Source organism: Mastigoproctus giganteus, chromosome 3 (genome assembly GCF_048544385.1).
Source record: "Mastigoproctus giganteus isolate SK-2022 chromosome 3, ASM4854438v1, whole genome shotgun sequence".
Taxonomy (NCBI): domain Eukaryota; kingdom Metazoa; phylum Arthropoda; class Arachnida; order Uropygi; family Thelyphonidae; genus Mastigoproctus; species Mastigoproctus giganteus.
In genome coordinates this window covers 191,932,727-191,955,711 of record NC_143577.1, presented here as the reverse complement: position 1 = coordinate 191,955,711, position 22,985 = coordinate 191,932,727, and the positions used below count along the sequence as shown (strand labels likewise).

Sequence of the window (22,985 nt, the reverse complement as noted above, 5' to 3'; positions counted from 1 at the left end):
TGTCTTGCTGGTAACTGTATCAGCAAGACAAAGTGCCATGCCACACTGCTTGGCTCGTAACAGAGTGGTTTGAAACCACCCCAAAGTACTGATCTGAACCCTATCGAGCATCTTTGGGATGTATTGGATCATCGGGAATAATCCCAAGTATTTCGTCGTACGGTCGCCCTTTTGCCGATCTCTACCATACGAATGGCCCTTCTTTGAACCCTTTCAAGATGTTCCATATCTTTTTCAGATGAGGTCAAATCTATACTTGGACAAAGTATTCCAAATGCGGTCTTACAAATCTCTGCCTGTATCGTAATTCCTGGATTCCTTTTTTTTTTTTCCCCTAATGTTTTTAAGGGCGCTCCACGAAGTGCATAAGTTATTTTGGGGTTGCTATTTCCCCAAGTGTAAGATCTTGCATTTTATTGCATTAAAACATTGCTGTCACTTTTCTGACCATTCTTTAAGCCTGTTCAGGTCATCATGAAGAAGCACTGTTGTCGTTGCAGTGGGGTTTTAGGAGCATCAGCGACTAAGGCCACATTGCTCCGCATATACTGTCTGTAAATTGCGTTGTTGATTTTCTATTTGCTGGACTAAAAATTCGAGTTTAGGGGAGAAAAAACCATGCTACTCTAGGCTGAGACCGACTAATTCAGCCACATTGTGAAAAATGTCCCTAATAATTCATCGACCGGACTCAAACTCGAGTCTTTTCCACAGGGTGTGGGGAAGACGGCGATTCTACTAACTGTCATACCCACGAGGGCCTGAAGGAGCGCTGCTTTGTACTGATTATTAACGACTCTCCCAGTCTACGCGTCTGCAAATTTTGACATGTCCTCTTTCGTCGATGTCGTTTATGAAAATAAGAAACAGTGTTTCAAGAACCGACCTTTGGGGACCCACTTCTAATGTTACACCACTCTGAAGAATATCCATTAATCACACCCCCTCTACTTTCTTTTTCCTGCAGCCACCATACAATCTATCTTAGAATCTTTCCAGTAATCTCAACGTGTTTCAGCTTATAAAGTAACCTCTCATGAGGGACTGAGCCAAATGCCTTGCTAAAATCAAAATAAACTTATGTCAAAATTGTCCTCTACATCTAGCTCGTCAGTAACTATGTCAAAATTGCCTACCAGGTTAGTTAAACATGATTTTTCCTTAAGAAAACTATGTTGTTTATTTTTCAGAATGCCATTTCTATCTAAATATCCCATGACTGTACTCTTGATTTTTCCTACCACTGAAATCAAACTAACCAGTCTGTCGTTACCGACTTTGCTCTTAGAACTGCCTTTATGTATTAGCAATACATTGTCATTTCTCCAATCCAAAGGAATCTCGGATGATAAGATTTCTTTGGATTGGAGAAGAGATTACTTTTCTTGGGCAGTGCATGTAATATTGCATCTGATGGATGAGCCAATACATCAGAGTTAATCAATATGAGTCTGTTGTTCCACTGGTGAGGATACTACCATAATAATGAATCTGGTGCAGTATTACATTGGTAAGCTTACCAACGTGATGAAGATCTTCATTATACTGTACAAGTATGATTATCTAATCTGATTATCATGAGTAAATCTTCGTGCATTAGGAATGTCCAGATAAAGGAACCACTAGATGACAATGATCACAGCATATTTATGTAGGACCAATTAAAGATGTAACCCTTCCCTTTACCCTGGACAGTAGTCATTTCTGCAGTGGGTCCCAGATAGATTTTGACAATCTATCTATCCAATCATATTAAAGAAAGCGGCAAGAGATGAGCAAACCTTTAGCCATAAATTTCCCCCCCAGAGGCTCACATCCCTATCTGTCTCTCTGTCCCAGAAATATTTTGGCTGGTAGAGCATAAGCCTCGGGCTTCCTTGCACCGTATGGCTAATAATAATAATTAAGAGCGCATTTTTGGATTCAGGAAGGATCCCTATAGACTGGAGATGTACAAATCTCTCGCCTATTCAAACCCTAGGTATCACAGTAAGTATAATGGCTATCCTTCCCATATCGGGTGAGTTCGAATTACATCATTGTTCCAGTGGCTTCGAATTCCATCGTTGACGAGAAACACGTTTGGAATTTCTTCACAACAACAACAACAACACTGTGTTAGTCGGTCTCAGGCGAGAGCTGAGTGGCTTTTTTCCCCTCCTGGAAAACGCAAATCGACAAGACAATGTAAGTAATTTACAGAGCAACTAAGCAACTAAGGCTGTGAGGAGTCAGTATATCGACTCGTCATAGCCTTAGTTGCTTTGGCACTTAACACCCACGCTTTCTCTATTCACAAAGGGGAAATCAGAGGATTAAGTAACTACAGACTTGTAACTATGATTTCTATTCTAGGGGGAAAATAATAAAGTCACTGGTTGAAGAAGTAAAGCAGATCATCTTGATAGGAATGCAGTTATATGGCAATCACAGCACGGGCTTGTTAAGGTGGATTTGTCTGATTAGCTATTATGACACACTAACAAAAGAACTAAATTAAAAAAATAATTTTGTCATTATATACTTATTCGGAAAAGCTTTTGATGCTGTTCCACATGAAAGACTGCCATACAAATTGGAGGAGCGTGGAATTGGGGATAAGATAAAAGGATGCTTGAACAAGAGAAGGAATAGTTTTTAATGGGTGATGTTCCTCATGGAACAGTGTTATTAACAGAGTCCCGCAGGATTCGCCCTCGCGATAGCAGAGTGAATAATTTTCATATCATATACTTGGATTTCAGGAAAGCTTTTGACACTGTAGCACTTGAAAACTATTGTATAAATTGCAGCAATATGGCATTAAGGGCAAGTTGCTGTAATGGATAAAAGGATGATTGAATGGGAGACGACAGAGAATGGTAATTAATGGACACTGCTCTTTGTGGACTAATGTTATTAGTAGAGTCCCCAAGGGTTCGGCCCTATTGTTGTTTTGTATAATAATCAATGATATTGATGACAGTATATCAGACTTAATGTCGAAATTTGCTGATGATACAAAGGTTGGCAGGGTTCATAATGACAGTATGCTGCTGCAAGAGAATCTAGAAAAGTTGGGCAGATGGACTGAGAAGTGGCTACTGAAGTTTAACATTGACAAATACAAAGTACTGCATATGGGTAGCAGAAACCCAAGAGAAACGTACCAACCGTTGGTACTACACTCAGCGAGGTGGAGAATGAAAAAAACTGGGGGTAATTGTGCAGTCAGATATAAAATTCTCTGAACAGTGCAGACGAGCTGCCAGAGCAGGTCATGGAGTTTTGCAAATGATATATAGGAATTTTGCTAGCAGAGACAAGGAGGTGATAATCCCTTTGTATAAGGCAATGGTCAGGCCACACCTTGAGTACTGCGTACAGGTCTGGAGTTCTCATTTTAAGAAGGATATTGAGTTGCTTGAGCGTGTACAGAAGGGCAAAATTAGGGAGGTGTCCACATTCGAAGAAAAGCTTAAATTGTGCAAATTTCAACGTCTGGAGACTAGGCACATGCGAGGTGATATGATTCAGGTGTATAAGGCCTTGAATGGTTTGAGCAGGCTCAATGCTGATGGGATACTTCCTCTTGCTCAGATTACAAATCAGGGGGTATAAACTCAAATGAGAAAAGGCAGTTGTAGAACAGATGTGCAAAAATTTGCCTTTAGCCAGCGGGTAGTTGATTGCAGGAACAAACTCCCATCTGTCGTTGTGGAATACTGCCCATGCTCCTATAGAAACACGTGCTGAACCACACTGTTGAAAAAGGAGGGGATGCCTATAAAAATCTGCGGTGTTTTAGGGCTTTTATCGGTTTTGTTATCCTGTGTTTTATGTTCATTGTTTATTGTAATTTATTCATTGCAGTTTAAAATTTCATATTTTATTGTACAGACAGTTACCTTTTTATTAGTTTTATCCGATGGAATTATATCATTCTATTTGTTTCATTTATTGGCATCATTATTATTTTAATATAACACAACGCTATTTATTTATTTTATTTAATAACGGTTGGTGTAGGATTGTGCAGTTATTATGAAAATGTCGTTTTTGAAGTTGATAGTTTAAATAAATTCAAGGAAGAAGTGAACAAACATTTGGAGGGAATGGATGGGTGAAATGGGAAGTTTTTTTTTTTTTTTTTTTTGGCTGATGCTGTATAAGCTTGCTTTCTTGCATCATATGCCTCTGCTAATATAAGCTTCTTCCACAAAACGACGAAAAAAAAAAAAAAAGCCCGAGTTTGAATCCCATCGATGACGAGAGAAATTTTTATGGGCTGCTTTTTCACAATATAAAATGTAAACCTTTCGTTCAGCAAAAATAGGCAAATTGGCTATAGAATATACGGAAATTACAGACATAATATAATATGTCTTATAAATTATGGCTCTTGCACCACACAGTTCAATGCTAGGTCACTTACTGTTTTCAGTATTTATTAATGAAGGCATATCATGGTTACTAAGATTGCAGAAGGCCCGACTTAACTAAGCGGTCAGGCGCGAGGGTGCATAAGCACATCTGCTTTGAATGGACCCTAGTTGAAGCACATGCGACTGCTAACGTCTGACGATTCTATTCATTGTCAAGAAAAAATTGCGGCCGACATGAAGGGTAGCAAGGTGATTAATGACAGGAATCAGGGTATGCTACTAGAACATGATCTGGATTTTAGGATCAATACTGAAAAATGCAAAGTACTCCATAGAGGTAGCAATAATCCAACCCAGTTGTACCACACTCAAGGTAGTTGATAACAAAAGACCTGGGAATAATTCCCCAGGGGCTCGGTACACCCAGGGTCCTGAGCCGGTTCTCTCTCTCTCTCAGAATTTTTTTTTTTTTTTTGGCTGCTGCAGCGCAAGCCTCAGGCTTCCTAGCACCATATAGCTAATAATAATAATTGCACAGTCTGACACGAAGTTGTCTAAGTAGCGCAGACAGGCTTCTAATGCAGCTCATGGAGTTCCGTCACTAATACACTGGTGTGCAAAACTTAAGGACCAACACTATTTCTAAAGGTCACAACCACAAAATCTTTACTTAAGGTCCTCTTTACTGATTAGCATTAGCATTTAGTAGAGGCATTTGATGCAAGAAAGCAAGCTTATGCAGCATCAGTCAAAAAAAAAAAAAAAAAAACCACTCCCACTTCACCCCTCTGTTCGTTCAAAATACCTGTCCAGCTGAGCCTTAAACTTATTTAGGCTATCAACTTCCACGACAAGGGATGGAAGTCTGTTCCACCAACCAACCACTCGCTGGCTAAAGGCAAATTTCCGCACGTCTATCCTACATCTGTCTTTCCTCAATTTGAATTTATGCCCTCTCAGGTGATTATTCTTAGCGAGAGGAAGAATCCCATCAGCATTGAGCATGCTCAAACCATTCAATGCTTTATACACCTCTATCAGATCACCTCGCTGGTGCCTAGTCTCCAGACACTGTAATTTGCAAATCTTAAGCCTTTCTTCGTAAGAGCACCCCTTTGTTCCATTCACTAATCTTGTTGCCCTTCTCTGTACTCGTTCCAGCAGCTCTACATCCTTCTTGAAATGAGGCCTCCAGGCCTGTATACAGTACTCTAGGTGTGGCCTGACCATTGCCTTATACAAGGGAATAATCACCTCCTTATCCCTGCTAGAAAAATTCCTATATATCATTGATAATACACCATGAGCTACCCTTGCAGCCCGTCTGCACTGCTCAGAGAACTTCATATCTGCCTGCACAACCACCCCCAGGTCCCTTTCATTCTCTACCACTGTCAGTGTAATACCACAGAGTTGATACGTTGCTCTGGGGTTGCTGTTTCCCATGTGTAGTACTTTACATTTGTCAATGTTAAACTTCATTTGCCACCTCTCAGCCCATCTGCTCAACCTTTCCAGATCCTGTTGCAGCAGCATAGTGTCAGTAGTGTCCTTGACAACCCTGCCAACCTTTGTATCGTCTGCAAACTTCGACATTAAGCTTGATATACCATCACCAATATCATTTATGAATACAGAAAACAATAATGGACCCAACACTGAGCCCTGAGGGACTCCACTAATAACATTAGTCCACGACGAGCAGTGTCCATTGATTACCACTCTCTGTCTTCTCCCCCTCAGCCACCCCTTTACCCACAGCAGCAATTTGCCTCCAATGTTACACTGCTCCAATTTGTGCAGCAGTCTTCCATGTGCAACAGTATCAAAAGCCTTTCTAAGATCCAAGTATATAATATCAAAGTTATTCCCTGCATCCAGTTCCTTTGTGACTGCATCATAGTATCCAATCAAATTGGATACTATTAAGGGCAAGTACTAAGGGCAAGACTTCCCCTTAACAAAACCATGCTGTGTCCGAGCTATAACTGAAGTCTTGTCTAAATGATCCTGCAGTGCTTCTTTAACTAGTGCCTCCATTAATTTTCCTGGAACAGAAGTTAAACTCACAGGTCTATAATTGCTTGTGTCAGCTTTTGATCCTCCTTTGTGAATTGGGGTCACATTTGCACATCTCCAGTCTATGGGTACCTCCCCTGAGTCCAAGGAAGCTCTCATAATTATGGCTAAGGGTTTGCTTACTTCCTTTGCTGCCTCCTTTAATATAACTGGATAGATCCCATCCACCCCAGGTGCCTTTCTTGTGTTTATCTTCAACAATTTCTCCTCCACTTTACTCTCAGTTATTACAAGATTCTCTAGCTTACTGCTAGAGTTGAATACACCTCTGGCATTCCCCTCGATAAATAACTCCTCATGTGTGAATGTCGATGCAAAATATTCATTTAGTTTGTTAGCTACCTGAGCAGGATCATCAACAGTTGACCCATCGATATCAAGTGGACCAATCTGATTCATCCCCTTCCTTCTAGAGTTTACATAAGTAAAGAACTCTTTGCTGTTTTTCTTTGCATCCCTTGCCAAAGATTTCTCGTAATCTGCCTTCGCCTGCCTAACCTCCTTTGTAACTTGGTTACAGATCAACTTGTATCTATCATAGGCTTCTGTGTCATGTGTTAATTTGTATGTATCCCATGCATGTTTCTTCTCTGCCATATGCCTCATCAGTTCATCTGACATCCATTTAGGCCTAAACCGTGAACAATATTTCTTAGTTGGTATGTAAAGTCTAGTAGTTTCCAAGATAAGTTCTTTGAATGCTTCCCATTTTGCATTTACTGTTGGTAACATCATCAGTTGGTCCCACTGTATAGAATTTAAATACTGTCTCAGTCCATCGTAGTCGCCTTTACGAAAGCAATAACCCTTCCCTTTACCCCTAATGGTAGTTACCTCTTTGAGTAAATCCCACTTCAGCACACTGTGATCACTGCCACCTAGTGGTTCATTTATCTGCAGATTCTTAATGCATGAAGAATCACTGCTGATAATCAAATCAAGAGTATTACTCCCTCTAGTTGCCTCCCGAACATGCTGATGTAGAAAACAATCATCCAATAAATCCACAAAAGCCTTGCTAGTGTGTGAGTGACCAGCCCACAAATTCCAGTCAATATCTGGGAAATTAAAATCTCCCATTATAAGACTCTCTGATTTACTGGCCCACTCTATTTCCCTGTACAGTTTCTTATTATACTCATCAGAGTCATTAGGCCTATAGCACACTCCTACTCTCAATTTTGATCTCCCAATGCTTATGTCACACCAAACTGACTCAACACTGCACTGTCCAGCGATGTCCACTGGCTTCACTTCCTTGGATTTTATGTATTTCTTAACTAATAGCATAACCCATCCTCCCTTCCTATCCAGTCTATCTTTTCTGTAGACGTTGTTCTCCCCAAATTCTGATGAGAGTAGATTCAGTCTCAGCAGCGATCCTGGACATCAGCTAATCTGGCGAGAGGTTGGCACACGGTATCACCCCACAAACATCACTGAAAGCAATCGATATGGCGGTCGCGATGTTCTCATCTGGTGAGACGCTATCTTGGATGGACGTGCACAACTCCAGATATTGGAAGGCGGTACTGTAACCGGTGCACGCTACTGTACTGAGGTAATCCTTCCCCATGTGCCTCCGTTCCGAGGTGCCATTGGCCCAGAGTTCGTGTTTATGGATGATATCGCACTGCAGCTGTTGATATGCTTTTGGAAAGTGAGGACATTGTTCCTATGGATTGGCCTGCCTGTTCCCGCGATCTAAATCCCATCGAACACATATGGGACGCTCTGGGGAGACGCCCAGCGGCACATCCACACCCACCAGAAAATGTTCACCAGTTGAAGATGGCACTGACAGAGGAATGGACGATGTTATCGCAAGAACTTAACAACAATGTTCTAAGTAAGGACAGGTGGTGGTGCAAAACCTGCATGGACATTAGGGGTGGCCATATCTCCTACTGAGGACCACCTCTTCCCTTTGTTCCAACTTTGGCAGTCATGCATCTCTATCATGGCAGCCAGTGCTATGTTGCCATTTTTGAATAAAGTCCCTCTATACCGTTTTGTTTCCGTATTGTTTCCTTCATTTCTGTACCTCACGAGGTTTCTTTGGTATGCTTTTCTCATATCCAGGCCACTCCTATGAGAAGCTACAGGTGAAAACCTGACTCGTCCTTAAATTTTGCACACTTTTCCAGTAGGAAAAAGGAAGTGAAAATCTCATTGTATAATGCTATAGTTAGGCATCGTCTTAAGTTCATAAGTCGTAAGTCGTTAGGAAGGAAGGATGTGGATCATTTGAAACGGGTGCAGAGAAGAGCAATAAGATTAGCCAGGAACACAACATGGTACTCTTAATCAAGAAAAATTTCACTTCTGCAAATTTCAGCATCTGGAAACTAGGCATCTGTGAGGAAAAGTGACTGAGGTGTCTTCTAAGACTTCAAAATGGATTGAGTAAAATGCTGATGAAATCTTTATCTTCCACAGTCAACATACGTAATGGGACATTTTTGAAATTTAGAATGGATGGTTGTAATATAGAAGGGCCGAAAAACGTTGCAAACAGAGTAATGATCGTTGAAACAAACTTCTCTCTGGTGGAAATTTGTTCTTGTGGAAATAGTCTGAAGAAATTTAAGGAAAGATTAGAAAAAATCTTAGCAGGAATAGATGGATGGGTGGGTGGGTGATGTGGGAGGAGTTTTTTTAGCTAATGATGCATAATCTTGCTTCCTTTCATAAGTTGCCACTACTAATACTAAAACGCTACTTGCTTTGAAAGATTCTGTTGAAAATACAATATTACCTACTTGCATTTCTCACGAAAGCAGGCGAATATGTGTGCGCACACGTGTCGCGGCTAATTATGTGGTTGTGCTTGCGCTTTTTTCCCCACCTTTCGTCTACTCATCGAGACGACTACTTGTTTTGTACAATAACATCAGAGTTCAATGCCGTCTTGAACCTTGATTGAAACTGCCCTTTTCGTCTGATAAAGTTATTTTCCAAATCTAGACAAGGACACTGTCTGATGAATTATCCTCTATACAAAGATAAAAACATACCGATAACACACCTCCTTTCATAGATATTAATAGATATTTTTGTTATTATTATTTTTTATCAGTGTAGCCAGTGCCGTTTACTGTGTTTGCATCAAGGTGACTCACTGTCCAGAAAACATATCTAACCATTTCAAAAATGTGCTTTACAAAAACACAATAAAAAAGTATTACGGAACATGATAGCAATTGGTTAATAAACTAATAAAGTTTTATTTTTTTTCATGTGAATCGTTTTTGAGAGAGAGAAAATTAAAAGTATTCAATTTTTATCTTTAAAAGGCTAGTTGGATAAAACGTTGGAGCATGTTTTGCATTTTAAATTTTCATTGGCTAATATAGAAGATCGTGTAAATGCCTCAATACGAAACACAAAATGCAGTATCTTTACTTCTTATTGCGCTATATTTAACATTGGTCGCATATATTTTATAAGAAAATTGTAAATGCGTTAATTAATTATTAATTTTCTTCAAATCAATCACTGACCAGCGATGTAACTCCTACTCTCCCCCTTGCTTAAATTTACTTTTTTCATACTTATTCACAATCATGAATAATATTTTCAAAATTATTGCTGTGTTATTAAATCATAGCGCAAAAATTCTTACTATTGTCACTAAAAAGTGCTCCGATTTGTTCAGTATCTTGTCCCCTCTATTACATGGAGTCACATTTTCAAGTTCAGCTTACCCGAGCAATTAGCTCAGCCTCCCCCAAGTGTATTTTGTCTGTAAATTGCATGTGTTCTCTGGCCGTTTTGCGCATTTTTTACAGGTTCACTCATCTCAGAAGTAAAATTTTATTCTTGAACTTCGCATCCAAAGTTTGGAACTTGCCAACTCATCCTATTTGGCTCTACCCCTATTTTTGTTGAGCAGTCTCAAGTGACTGCCCAATATAAAAATAACCCGCATTTCAAAAAACCTACAGGCATTAAACTCCACGAGATCACTTCAGACCGGCATCTACATATAGAAAAAAAACTATCAAGATGTGCTCCTCCCTAAATCTCCGTAAGCTATACAAATAGTTATGGTTATATATGATAGTTATTTCAGTAAATGGGGTAAGCATAATGGGGTAAGAAGATATCTCGAAATACGATTGGGTGCGAAACCCATTTCATTTTGATGCAAATGATTTATATGATGATTTCGTAAATATCTGCAAAAGCAACTTATCGAAATTAAAAGTGACTTCGTTATAATTTTAATAAACATACTAACTTCCTGAATGCATTCTAATTGAAAGTAAAAAAGGAAAATCATCCTGGGAAATGAAGTACTAATGAATCACCCATTACAGCCAGAAGATGATTTAAGATACTGCCTTTAGACCGCGATTTGAAGAAGCTTCGAAAATTGTGCTGAGTCAAGATTCGCATTAACAAGCAATGAATTATGTATTTTTATATTTGATACCTTTGGAGAATTTCCTTATGTACAAATAATGCATGTACATATGTGCGAATTTTCATTTAATTAAAATCTAGCATTTACGTTTATTCATTTGTGATTTAATTTGCAGTTCCCTTTTCATTTTTGAATTGTGGGTCGCGAGACCAAATTATTACTCCAATCTGGGTCGCTTCTTAAAAAAAAGGTTAAGAACCACTGTTTTATATGTACAAGGTAATTTTCCTTTTTTCATATAGTAATCCCTACTCACTAGAACCCTTCTATTAGAGTTTAATGTTTCCTTTTTAATTAAAAGAAGTTTTCCCTGGAATTCCACAGGGTGGTACTCTTTCTGCCCTTTTCTTCTCCGTCTTTATTGCAAGTCTCCCCTCCCCCTCATCGCTTTTGCCGGTGACATTAAAATCTTGACTATTGTATATCCACCTCACTTCCGGAAACACAGCAAAACAACGCTGTTGTTTTGGTTCTTTTTTTTTTTTTTTTTTGGCCTTTATACTAATCTTGATAAATATGACCACATTTTTTTTCTCCAAGAAAATCTCTATTTAATTGAACCCTTCTTATTCGTTCTCAGAAAGTTAAATCAGTTCTCTGTTATAAAGACCTTGGGTTACAGTTCGATATGAAACTTATTTTTCATTCATGTGCTCTATCTCTCTGTAAGATGTCGCTTTTGAGACCACAGCTCCTTAATGTTTCCAACCGAGTCATCATTCTTCTCTACATTAAAACTTATCTTCTATCTTATATGCTACTGAAATTTGGTAAGCCTGCACCCACCCACATTAAGAGTCTCCTCTCATAGAATATTGTCCACTAACATGGACTAACCTAATAACTGGCCATGAACACAACTCTACCCCACTATAATGACAGAAAACTTAAATCAGATTCAACTCAAGAAGTTAAACCTTTCCGCATCATTTGTCCATCCCCTCTAATATTTTGTCTAATTGTTCCTTAAATTTATTCAAACTACCCACTTTCACAACACTACAGGGCAATTTGTTCCAAAAGTCAACTACCCTCTTTGCTGAAAGAATTTCTGCACATCGATCTTACAGTTAACCTTCAATTTAAATTTTATGCCCACTTATATGTGTTGTCTGAAGAAGAGTAAGGGATGCATCAACATTCAGTTTACTTAAACGTTTCGATCAAAAAGTTGCCTAGTTTCCAAACACTGCTACTTATAAATTTTCAGACCCACGTTCATAAGAATTTTTCTTCTTCATTATATAAAATTTGGCAGGCCTGATCACCCAACCCAGCATATGTGTGTGGATATCAGTGTTGGCCATGGAAACTACATCCTGCTTTTCATATATATATATATATATATATTTTTTTTTTTTTTTATGAAAACCACAAACATGAAAGGTATCAAAACCTATAGTATTCAGTGCCGTGCATGGGCTGAAGGAGATGCGAGGGAGGGGATGCCGGAAACTTTGCTTTGGCGACTAAACATGGGTTTCACCACTTCAAGCTTCCAATAAGCAAAGTGTTGGTATCGCACCTGTTGATGAGAGTCATCTACCACATCTAAGTGGTGAAGTCTTTCATGCACTCCCATGTTGTTTCCACTCGGTTATTTATTTCCCTGGCATAAAAAATGAACAGATATTTGTTTATTACTGTATTTGCCCACGCCTCATTAGTTGCTTCGGCTCTCTCTTATAAATAACCAACCAATCAAAGAATCACGTTCCCAGTTAATTGTTATATCTATATACATATAGATATATCTGTATATCTATCTATGTGTTTTATCTGTGGTAGATGCTTATCTGTAAAAGGTCACACATTGGATTCTTGATCAGGCAGGTCATCCCCCCCCCTCCACTCACCTAACATTCTTCCTATGGGAAAATTGGTTTAGCCTTACCGCGTCCTTTCCCAGGAATGCAACCTTACGTAAGTCTAAAGACCACTTGCATCACGAAAACTACTAGCTCTTATGTTTGTGAGATTTAAAACATAAGAGCATCCTTGCTTTTAGGTTTTAAATCTCACATTCCTTTGATAATTTTCCTTTAGTTCCATGGCAAGCATTTGCAGTCTTTGCATTCGTACTTCTTCATAAGACCAAGTATTTCGTCTAGTGCGCGTTGGCTGTTCAGTTGGGTTATTCTATGGAAAAAAAAAAATTTTTTTCAAAATCTGTACGTATTACCTGTAGTTGAGCTGTTATTTAATGTTTGCTGAATAACGTATAACAATAAAAATCTTATCTCATTAGAAAAATTACAAGTCAAAATAGTAATTTTACAGAAACGCCAAAATAAAATTTTTAAAGCCTGATAATTATTCCTGATAGTAGAAACAGAAGAAATTTTTTAAAATTTATCAACTTTTATAGTTTGGCTTGGGACATTTTTCTAAGTAAAAGAATACAGCTTTCTGTTTCCTTTAAACCACTGAACTGAAAAACTCAAAATTCTGACTTAGTCATTTTTCTGGAGAAGGTGCGATATAATGATTCTTAAGGTATAGTAGCACCAGGATGAGTGTAGCGACCACCTTGGGCACAAGTTCGGTAGGGTTGCAGGAATGATATAAATTCATTTGATATAGTTTGGGAGAAGGAAGTGCCTGAATTTTAGATAGCTTCCTCGGATGCTGAAGGACGAATTTCTGAATAGTTGCTCGGCTCCAAAATTCCTCTTCTTCGCCCTGATTGTTAGAGTATTTAGTCTGTACTGTGTGAGAAGTTATCCAAAAGCTTTTGGACCCCTTTGCTATGGTAGATGGAGTATTGCACGAAATTCTGTTACTTTGCACTGAGTGGAGACTTTATTAGTTACCCTTTCATGAAATGGAGTACTCCCTATTGTATTAGAATTACGTGATATAACAGATGGTTATATGTGTATATAACTCCTGCATAGAGTTTGGAATCATGTTTCTTAATTTTCAAAGTTTTGAATAAAATAGGATCAACTTGTTTATTCAATTTTTTATTGAAACGTTTTATAGTATGAATAAAAAAAAAAAACTTAAATAATACTTAAATTTCTAGATTATTCCAGAAAGTTGTAGAAGACTCCTGATTGTGGTCGAACATTGTAAAATATTCCAGAAAAATGGGAGTATTGTTTCAATATTACAGAAGGTTGTAGATGATTCTAGAGTGTTTTGCAATAATACAAATTGAGAAATGCTGTACTTTGTAACATAAAATCGAACATTCGTCATTCAGAAAGAGCGTTAGGTGTAAGTTGTGTGTGTTTCGTGATAAATATGTCAAGAAATAATAAATTGAGTGTTAAAAAAGAAGCGCTATTATTACTCTATATAAAGACAGTTATTCCATGAGTAGTATTGGCAAAAACCTATGCGTTTCATTAAAGGAGTATAAACTACCATTCGACGATTCAAGGAGACTTACAGTTTAAAGGACAAACCACGATAAGGATGACCGGGAGTAACAACGGAAGCACAAGATAAGACGATAACGCTGACTTCTAAATGCAATTGAAGATTTACTGTACCTCAAATACGAGCAGAGTTCGACAGGAACAGAGAAGCTCCCGTGTCTGCATCCACTGTAAAACTTTATCTTAAATAAGCAGGCCTTTATGGTCGTGTAGCGGTCCGAAAACTCTTATTAAAATCGAAAGAAACGGTGACTTGGGTTAATAGCCATCAACATTGAACAATTGAAGAGTCGAAAAACGTACTGTGTGGACATATGAATCTAAATTTGAAATTTTTGGGTGCAAGCTTAGAGTTTATGTGAGGCGATCAACTGAAGAAAAAAAAAAAATGTGCCACTGTACATACAGTTAAGCTCGGTGGTGGTTCCTTTATGTTCTGGGCTTGCTTCTGTGTTTATGGAGTAGGTGAAATAATCAGAATTGAAGGAATTTTAAGAAAAGAAGGCTATAAAACATTCTTGAACATAATGTAATATCTTCTGGACTTCGACTTTGTGGAAGAAATTTTTATATCCCAAGCAGCTCTTAGTTGTGCAGGGACTTTACAGCAACTAAACAATAAGAGGGATATTGCAACTTATGGTGTAATCACCCCAATCGCCAGATAAAAGACAGTTTTTATGGAATCATCTAGACCGTCAAGTCTGCCCATCTTCACAAAATGTATAGGGAACCTTGCAGATCGCTTGGAATAATGTTAGTCAAGACTATTATAAAGGCCGCCATAGCCTAGTGGTCAGGCGCGCAGGTGCCTTGAGTGACGGGGGTTCAAGCCCGTGACTGCTGAATACGGTGCTGTTTCTTGTAATTTGTCTATCTTATGAACTCCTCTGACTGTTTAGTCGTCCCGGAGTATAAACAGAAAATTTATCTCCAGAATGCCACGTCTGTGTAATGTAGTGATAAAATCTCGGGGCGGATATTTTGATGAAAAATCAGAATAGTTGTTAATATTAATCATTTCAATATTTTTTTTTTGCTGTAATTTTTTAAATTTTTAATATAAAGTCTTAAAATATACTTTGTAGTGTGATGTGTTTTACATTAACCCTTACATCGTTCATATCTAATATCAAAAAAATTAACGAAAACTGTTGTCATACGCTGATTCTAAACTTTTAGGCAGGAGTGTACGTAGGGATATAAAAATTGGTATTAATGGCCCAACAAGCGTGCCGTCATAATCCTAAGTGTATTATATTTATAGAAGTCTGTGTGCACAGGCCGATTTGTATACTTTCAGGGCAGAAAACCTTACATCCTCCGCCTTAGATCGGCTAACTAGAGCCTATAGAAATTCCTCGATTCAGGAATTTCTATAGTCGATTCCCGCCTGAGATCGTTAGTCGATCTCAGGCGGGAATCGACGGTAATTCTAGATGTGGATTTTCTTTGGAGCAATACCGAAAATTTTAGTATTATCAAATCAGGAAGGATGAAAATATGCCTCGTCAGTCATAAGCAGATTATGAGTAGTCTTCATTCTAGACCAGAAGACTTAGGAATTGATGACAATATTTTTGCGGGGTGAATGTAATCGCGATCTTTCAACATCTGTTTATATTTTTATTGGGAGAAAATTTATCTTTACCCAAAAGGCGACAAGCAAAACGTCGTGTCATGTACTGCAGTGGTGTGAAAAATTTAAGGACCAGTCAGGTTTTCACCTGTAGCTTCTCATAGGAGTGGCCTGGATATGAGAAAAGCATTTGGTATGCTTTTCCCATATCCAGGAACCTCAGATATGGGAATGCTTTTCCCATATCCATACCAAAGGAACCTCGTGAGGTACAGGAATAAAGGAAACGACATCGACACAACAACGGAAACAAAACGCAGAGGGACTTTATTCAAAAATGGCAACATAGTACTAGCTGCCATGATACAGATGCATCACTGCCAAAGATGGAACGAAGGGAAGAGGTGGTCATCAGTAGGAGATATGACCACGCTAATGTCGATGCAGGCTTTGCACCACCTGTCCATACTTAGAACAATGTTGTTAAGTTTTTGCAGTAACATCCTCCATTCCTCTGTCAGCACCATCTTCAGTTGGTGAACATTTTCTGGTGGGTGTGGACGTGCCGCTAGGCGTTTCTCCAGAGCGTCCCATATGTGTTCGATGGCTGGAACGGGCAGGCCAATCCATAGGAACAATGTCCTCACTTTCCAAAATCATATCAACAGCTACAGTGCGATGGGGTGTGGCGTTATCATCCAGAAACACGAACTCGGGGCCAATGGCACCTCGGAACAGACGCACATGGTGAAGGATTACCTCAGTACCGCCTTCCAGTATCTGGAGTTGTGTATGTCCATCCAAGATAACGCCTCCCCAGACAAGAACACTTCGACCGCCAAATCGATCTCTTTCAGTGATGTTTGCGGGGTGATACCGTGTGTCAACTCGCGCCAGATTAGCTGACGTCCAGAATCGCTGATGAGACTGAATCTACTCTCATCAGTAAAGATTTTGGGTTGTAACCTTTAGAAATAGTGTTGGTCCTTTAAGTTTTGCACACCAGTGTATGTTCGAGAGCTGTGATGTTATAGCGATTATGTTTACTGGCGTACGTGCACTTCTTTCTTAACTGGAAGTTTCGTTAGAAAATCCAGCTTCCTCAAAGTTCGCAGTCCATTTCTTAATGCAGCGTTTCCCAAACATTTTTAGTCGCGAAACACTTTTCATCTCACAATATGTTCACGGAACATAAGTTTAGTGGGAGAACTGCTGCTAATATTTTGCATATGGCGCACTGTGCATCAGGAGCATCCTTAGTTCGAACACAGGTAAAGCTGAAATTCAAATAACTGTCATCATACTTTCGTTTTGGTCTTTTATTAGTTGGTTCCTGTTTTTTCACTTCGAATTTTTGGCGAACAAAAAGGCCGCGATTGTTCATCCTCACTTTAAAGTGTGACAATATTGTGTTCGTTTTCACCGACCACAGTTGCACTACTAGTAGTTTGCTTCTCCTTTTAAAGTTCCTTTTTTCAACCACAAATCCATGGTCACATATTTTAATAATAATATTTCGAAATGCTAATAATTATCAAAAAAATTTATACAAGGAAGTGAGCTAGTTCACTACATTGCTACTTTTTCGTAGGTGTCATTAGGCCCGCCAAAATAAAATGTTCCGCGGTCTATTGATTATTAGTCTATTCCAGTATATTAATAACCGAAAAAAAAAAATTGTTAAATATTATAATGATACAAAAGTGGTGTACGCTACAAATATGCAAAATTTATTTATTTTATTAATTACGATTTTTCGCGGAACACTTGTTCACATCTCACGGAACACAGTTTGAGAAACGCTGTCTTAATGACACGAGCGAATAGTACTGGTTTATTAGTCAATGTTAAAATGGCGACGAACAATGGTAATTTTTATAATGCCCTTTAACGATGAATAAACTTGCGCATCGATCCGTGTACGGTCCCAAAGTTACCGTGAATGCGGATGCTGACGATAGTACCGTAGCTGAATTGTCCTTATCCCTATGGCGTACGGGAAAATCCTTGTAATAATCGCCAGTTCCTCCGCTTCTCTCTCTCAAGTAGGCAATTACATCCGTTTAATTTATATTTAATACACAGGTCTAATCTCCCTCTATAGTGTAATTCATACTTTTGCGAAAAATACATACGGGTGAGCACTAAAAGATTGGATTACGAGTGAATTGAAAAAAGCTTTCCGGGTCGGCATTCTGTCAATTAATGCTTCAGATGGCGAAATGCAAATAAACGAAGAGGTTCAGCCAGTGCCAGATTTAACCCTAAGTCAAATAAGTCACGGTTGGGGACCTGTTCTTGCACTTTTCCTTTTCTGAGGATAAAAATCTATAATTATATATTCCGGGCCTCTTCACAATGTAGAGTAGGGCTGTTTGTTTGTTATTTGGTTTTTAGGAGCATTAGTAACTAAGGCCATATTGCTCCGGGATATGCGGTGGTCATTCCCCGACCTTTCCGCATCCTCCGTATTTGGTGGTGACGGGCTCGAACCCCGGTCTGATCAAGAAGCGTGTGCTACGCGCTGCTGCTCCTTCCCACCTGGCTACGGAGGCGCCTCAGGAGCGAGAGTGCATTGTACACGTTCCTTGAGTGGACCGGGGTTCAAACCCGTGACTACTAAATACGATAAATATTTGTATTGACGATTTATTGTAAACTCCACTGACTTGGTTGTCGTGCCGGAGTATAAACAGAATTTTTTTTTTTAAAGCCGGGTTGTGCTGTCACTTTGTTAACAAGGAGCTCGTTCAAGAAGAATTTTTTTTTTTTTTTTTTTTTTTTTTCATCCCCATTAAAATAGCTTGTATTAAATTTTATGAAACTTCTTTTCAAAAGGTCTCGGATAATCTCTCAAAAATTTAAACATGGGGCTCGTGCGACTCCATTGTTAAATTTCCCTGCTAAGTGTACTCCTGCCTTCAAGGAATTAAGTAATTGAAATTAAGCGAAATCGCAGACGTAAAACTAATACAACACAAGAGCAATTGCGCCAGAACAAATCATGGTGGTATTTTCCGAATTACAGAATTTTTAATGTAATTAACAGTGCTTAAAATAATCGTGAATGTTATGTTGGTTTTAAAAACACGATTTTACTTTCGGGGGTTGTTCCCAACCCTATAATTCTTCACTCAACGCCCGTCAATTACTTATTAGCAGTCCGACAACGGGTTATTTCAGTGGCGCACTCAGAAATTTTGGTTTGGGGGTGGAAGGAACACTCATTCCTTTCATATTGATAGCTTTTACATCGTCATCATGTGACAATACAATTACACAGTACAAACAATGTTCTGGGGGCAGCCTTTAGCCCCTTCAGCACCATCCCCAGTTGCGCCTGTGCTTTGGTTACCACCATAGTTCAATAAATTTGCTTGTGAAGAATATACACTCGTCAAAGCTCAATTAGTTAAAAATACAAGGTAATATGAGAACTTAGTTGAAAGAAATACAGCGAATTTATTCGATTTCTTCATATCTTTTAGTTATTAAAATATGGTTTTTCAGAAAAATATTTTTCAAGTATCACACTACGTTCAGTACTGATGATATTTTTAATTAAACATTCATCTGATATCTAGTGCAGTATCTAAATCCCCAAGAAAATACACTCACCTTTAGTTCCACATTCTTCAATTATCGTTTTGTCAACGTATTCTGCAGCATTTTTCACTTGCTCATCATTAGTCACATCTGCGGCTACAATTCTTAATTTACTTGAAGCTTTTGAGCGGAGTCGTTGAGCTCCATCGCTAGTTGGAGAAAAACAACCAGCAAATACCAGAAATCCCAATTTATCCAAACGTCTTGCGCATTCCCAACCAATACCTGAATCACAACCAGTAATGAATACCGCTCGGTTCCTTAAATTTGTGATTTTTCTCCTCTTACCCCAGACATATTTTAGTATCACTGATGACATTAAACTAACAATTACAATAGCTGGAAAATGTTTCACCACATACGTGTCTTTGAGCTCGGTAAACATACTGTGGGTCGAAGAGTTTTCTGTCATATTATAATCAGCAGTAGCTACTTTCTACTGATGGACGAAAACAAAACAAAGAAGTGATATAAACGGAAGCTTTGCCTTCCTCGAATATTATCACAAGCGGATGTCCTGAGCTTCGTTTGATTTCTGCTTTCACTCTTCAAATTTTCCAGCATAAAGTAGCAATAATGTTTTTGCACACTGCATTAAGGTGCCATGTGATAACATGTATCGATATCTGGGACAATGGGTATGCATATCCCGATATAATGCACATTATTAGAGCAAAGAACACAATGTGGCTGCCCTTGAAAGAACATAATCTCGTTTTCTACCCCCTCCCCCTTTCTCCATGTTTTCCAACATTGATAACAGAACGATAAAGTTAGGGGAGAAAAAAACATTGGCAACAAATAAATTCGACAGACTTTGTTCTTATAGTCAATTTTATTTTTTTTTTATATTTTAAAAAATCGATCTTCCAAATCAAATTTTAAATATTTCTTCAGTTATTAATTAGCTCATTGAGGCAGCAATATTTGTGTACGTATTTTTAAAGATAGTTTTTTTTTGTTTTCAGAGTTCGAATGCTTTTGCAAATTTTTAAAAGACTATTCACCGAACGGCAAGGGGATCAAAGCCTAGAGGGGATTTAAAGGCCTAAAGTTTCATATGTTTTTTTTTTTTTTTACGTTGATATTTATTGAGGAAATGGTTCATTAAAATACAAGAAGAAAAGTCTATACTGTACTCAGTTTGAAGTAGGGGCAACGGGTTTTGAATCAGTGTATCAGATTAGTGACGTCAGTTCCTCTTCTAGCGTTTTGGGTATAATAGTAAATTAAAAAAAAACAATCTATAAAAAAAACTTATTTTGATTAGAAACGTTTTATTTATGTAAAATTGTTTTTATTTTAATTATTACTAAGCATCTGAATAATGTTACTTGTACTGTATAGTTATCAATAAATCCAGAACGATATATGTTCGTTGATTAAAATTTAACTATGAATTGAAGAACACTAAGAAATTCAATAATGTATAAAGATAATACCATGTACAGATTGTACATGTTGAAGATCCCATCTTGTGTCGTCTGTCCACAGGACATTGACAAAAAGTAAGGGTTGTTGTTTGATACGATTAAGTATCCATAAACAATATTGCTTACGCCAAAATGAATCTCCTGCTGGCAATTCTTGAACCCTCTGCATATGGTATTCATACAGGCCGTGTTCACGCACTGTGCGCCAAACGAAAGTTTTGGGATGACCCGTTTTTGCGACTCTTCGTGTGCTGGTGGAGGGATCTAATGTCCCGATATCCAGCACCACTCCCTCTGCTTGTATAAATAATAAATGTCACACTAGGGTAACCCGGACCATTACTTCAATTGCCCAGATGTATTGTGTTCGTGAATTGCATGCGTTCTCTGGTCGATTTTGTCTGTTTTGCTGGACGAAAAACTCGAGTTTCGGGTGGCGGGGGGGGGGAGAAGAACCTTGCTATCTACGCTTGAGACAAACTAACTCACCAAGGAGTGAAAAAAGCGCATAAAAGATCTTGGTGTCATTTACGGAATTCAAACCCGAGCCTTTTCCATCCGGTGTGGGAAAGACGGTGACAATGCTACTGTGCTACATGCGCAGACCCTCTGCTTGTGTAAAATATGATCGCGGCCGGCCTTTGTCGCAGTGCCCTTTCACAACATCCCCATTCCCTCAAATTACGGTGGACGTTCATAAACACGCGCCAATTAGGGTATCGCCTTGTTGGAAAACGACGCTGGTATTCAGTCGCTGAAGCTTTAGCATTTCCCTCACATACACCCTACACAAAGTGAATGAATGTCTGCATATTCTGCTAACGTTAATGCTTTTCTACACGCAACGAAGTTCTTCACCACAGCAACGATCATCGGTTCATTGCAGTCTTACATTTTCATCACGCGTTTTAGAAGAAACACAATGCTGAAAAAAAGTCGCGAGTTAGGGTTAAATTTGAAAGCGTCTGCAATTCTGCCCAGACACGACAGGAGGGACTATATGATGATAGCCTTGTCAATCAATTCGGCTCTGGAGAGATTGTGCAGGAGAGACTGCTTTTACAGGAATGGGATACACTTAAAGGGTGCAAGAATATTTGCTGATGCTATCGAGGCAGTGTTAGGTGGGTTGGAAAACTGCTAGATTGGCGGGGGGGGGGAATCATAGACTAAAACATTAACGGTAGCCGCAGGCAGAGGCGAAAGTGATTCTTGCACTGCTTCTATAGAGAACAAGTTGCTGGGAGTCATCATGTAACAAGTAAATCTAGAGAACAAGTTGCTGGGAGTCATCATGGAACAAGTAAATACATGGGCTGCAGGCCTGTTCCACCCGGTGTGGGGAGGACGGTGACGATACCACTGTGCTACCCACGCAGACAATGGGTGGGAATATTATTTTTATTATTATTATTTTAGGGTTGCCCGTAATTAAATACATTAACCCGTATTTGTGTCTGTAAATTGCGTATGTTCTATGGTTGATTTGCCTGTTTTGCTGGACGAAAAAACCCCAGTTACTGGAGAAAAAAACTTGCTATCTACGCCTGAGACCAACTAACTCAGCCACGGAGTGAAAAAAGCCCATTAAAGTTCCTCACGTCATCGACGGGATTCGAACCCAGGCCTTTTCAACTCGGTGTGGGGAGAACGGTGACGATACCACTGTGCTACATGCGCAGACTATGGGTGGGAATATGTAAGTTGTTGGTAGGCAGGGTAATTAGATTATTATTATTATTATTATTATTAATATCCATATGATGCAAGGAAGCCTGAGGCTTATGCTGCACCAGGAAAAAAAAAATTCCCGAGTAACCCTGAGAGAGAGAGAGAGAGAGAGAGAGAGAGAGAGAGAGAGAGAGAGAGAGAGAGAGAGAGAGAGAGAGAGAGAGAGTGAGTCAAAAGTAGAAGAGAATCACCAAGAAAGAGAAGAATGATGATATCCAGCTCAGGACCCTGGGTGTACCAAGGCCATACTCACCAGATGTGAGCTCCCGGGGATTGATTGAAGGATCGTACAGAATACAATTGGACGCAAATTTTAAGTCTCGCCTAGGGCACATGAAACCGGTTCCCCTGCTCTGTCAATGGGGATCCTGAATCAAG

General features: G+C 38.9%; 1 protein-coding gene across 1 annotated transcript in view; it reads right to left on the bottom strand.

Moving 5' to 3' along the window:
- Nucleotides 1–20,118, bottom strand: part of LOC150088526 (short-chain dehydrogenase/reductase family 9C member 7-like) — a 53,679-nt gene extending 33,561 nt beyond the window's left edge. Inside the window, exon 1 of the mRNA XM_090370789.1 lies at nucleotides 19,456–20,118. Within this exon, the coding sequence (XP_090226915.1) occupies nucleotides 19,456–19,855 (400 nt within the window). The 5' untranslated portion in view covers nucleotides 19,856–20,118. The remainder of the gene's footprint in view (nucleotides 1–19,455) is intronic.
- Nucleotides 20,119–22,985: the final 2,867 nt, after the last annotated feature.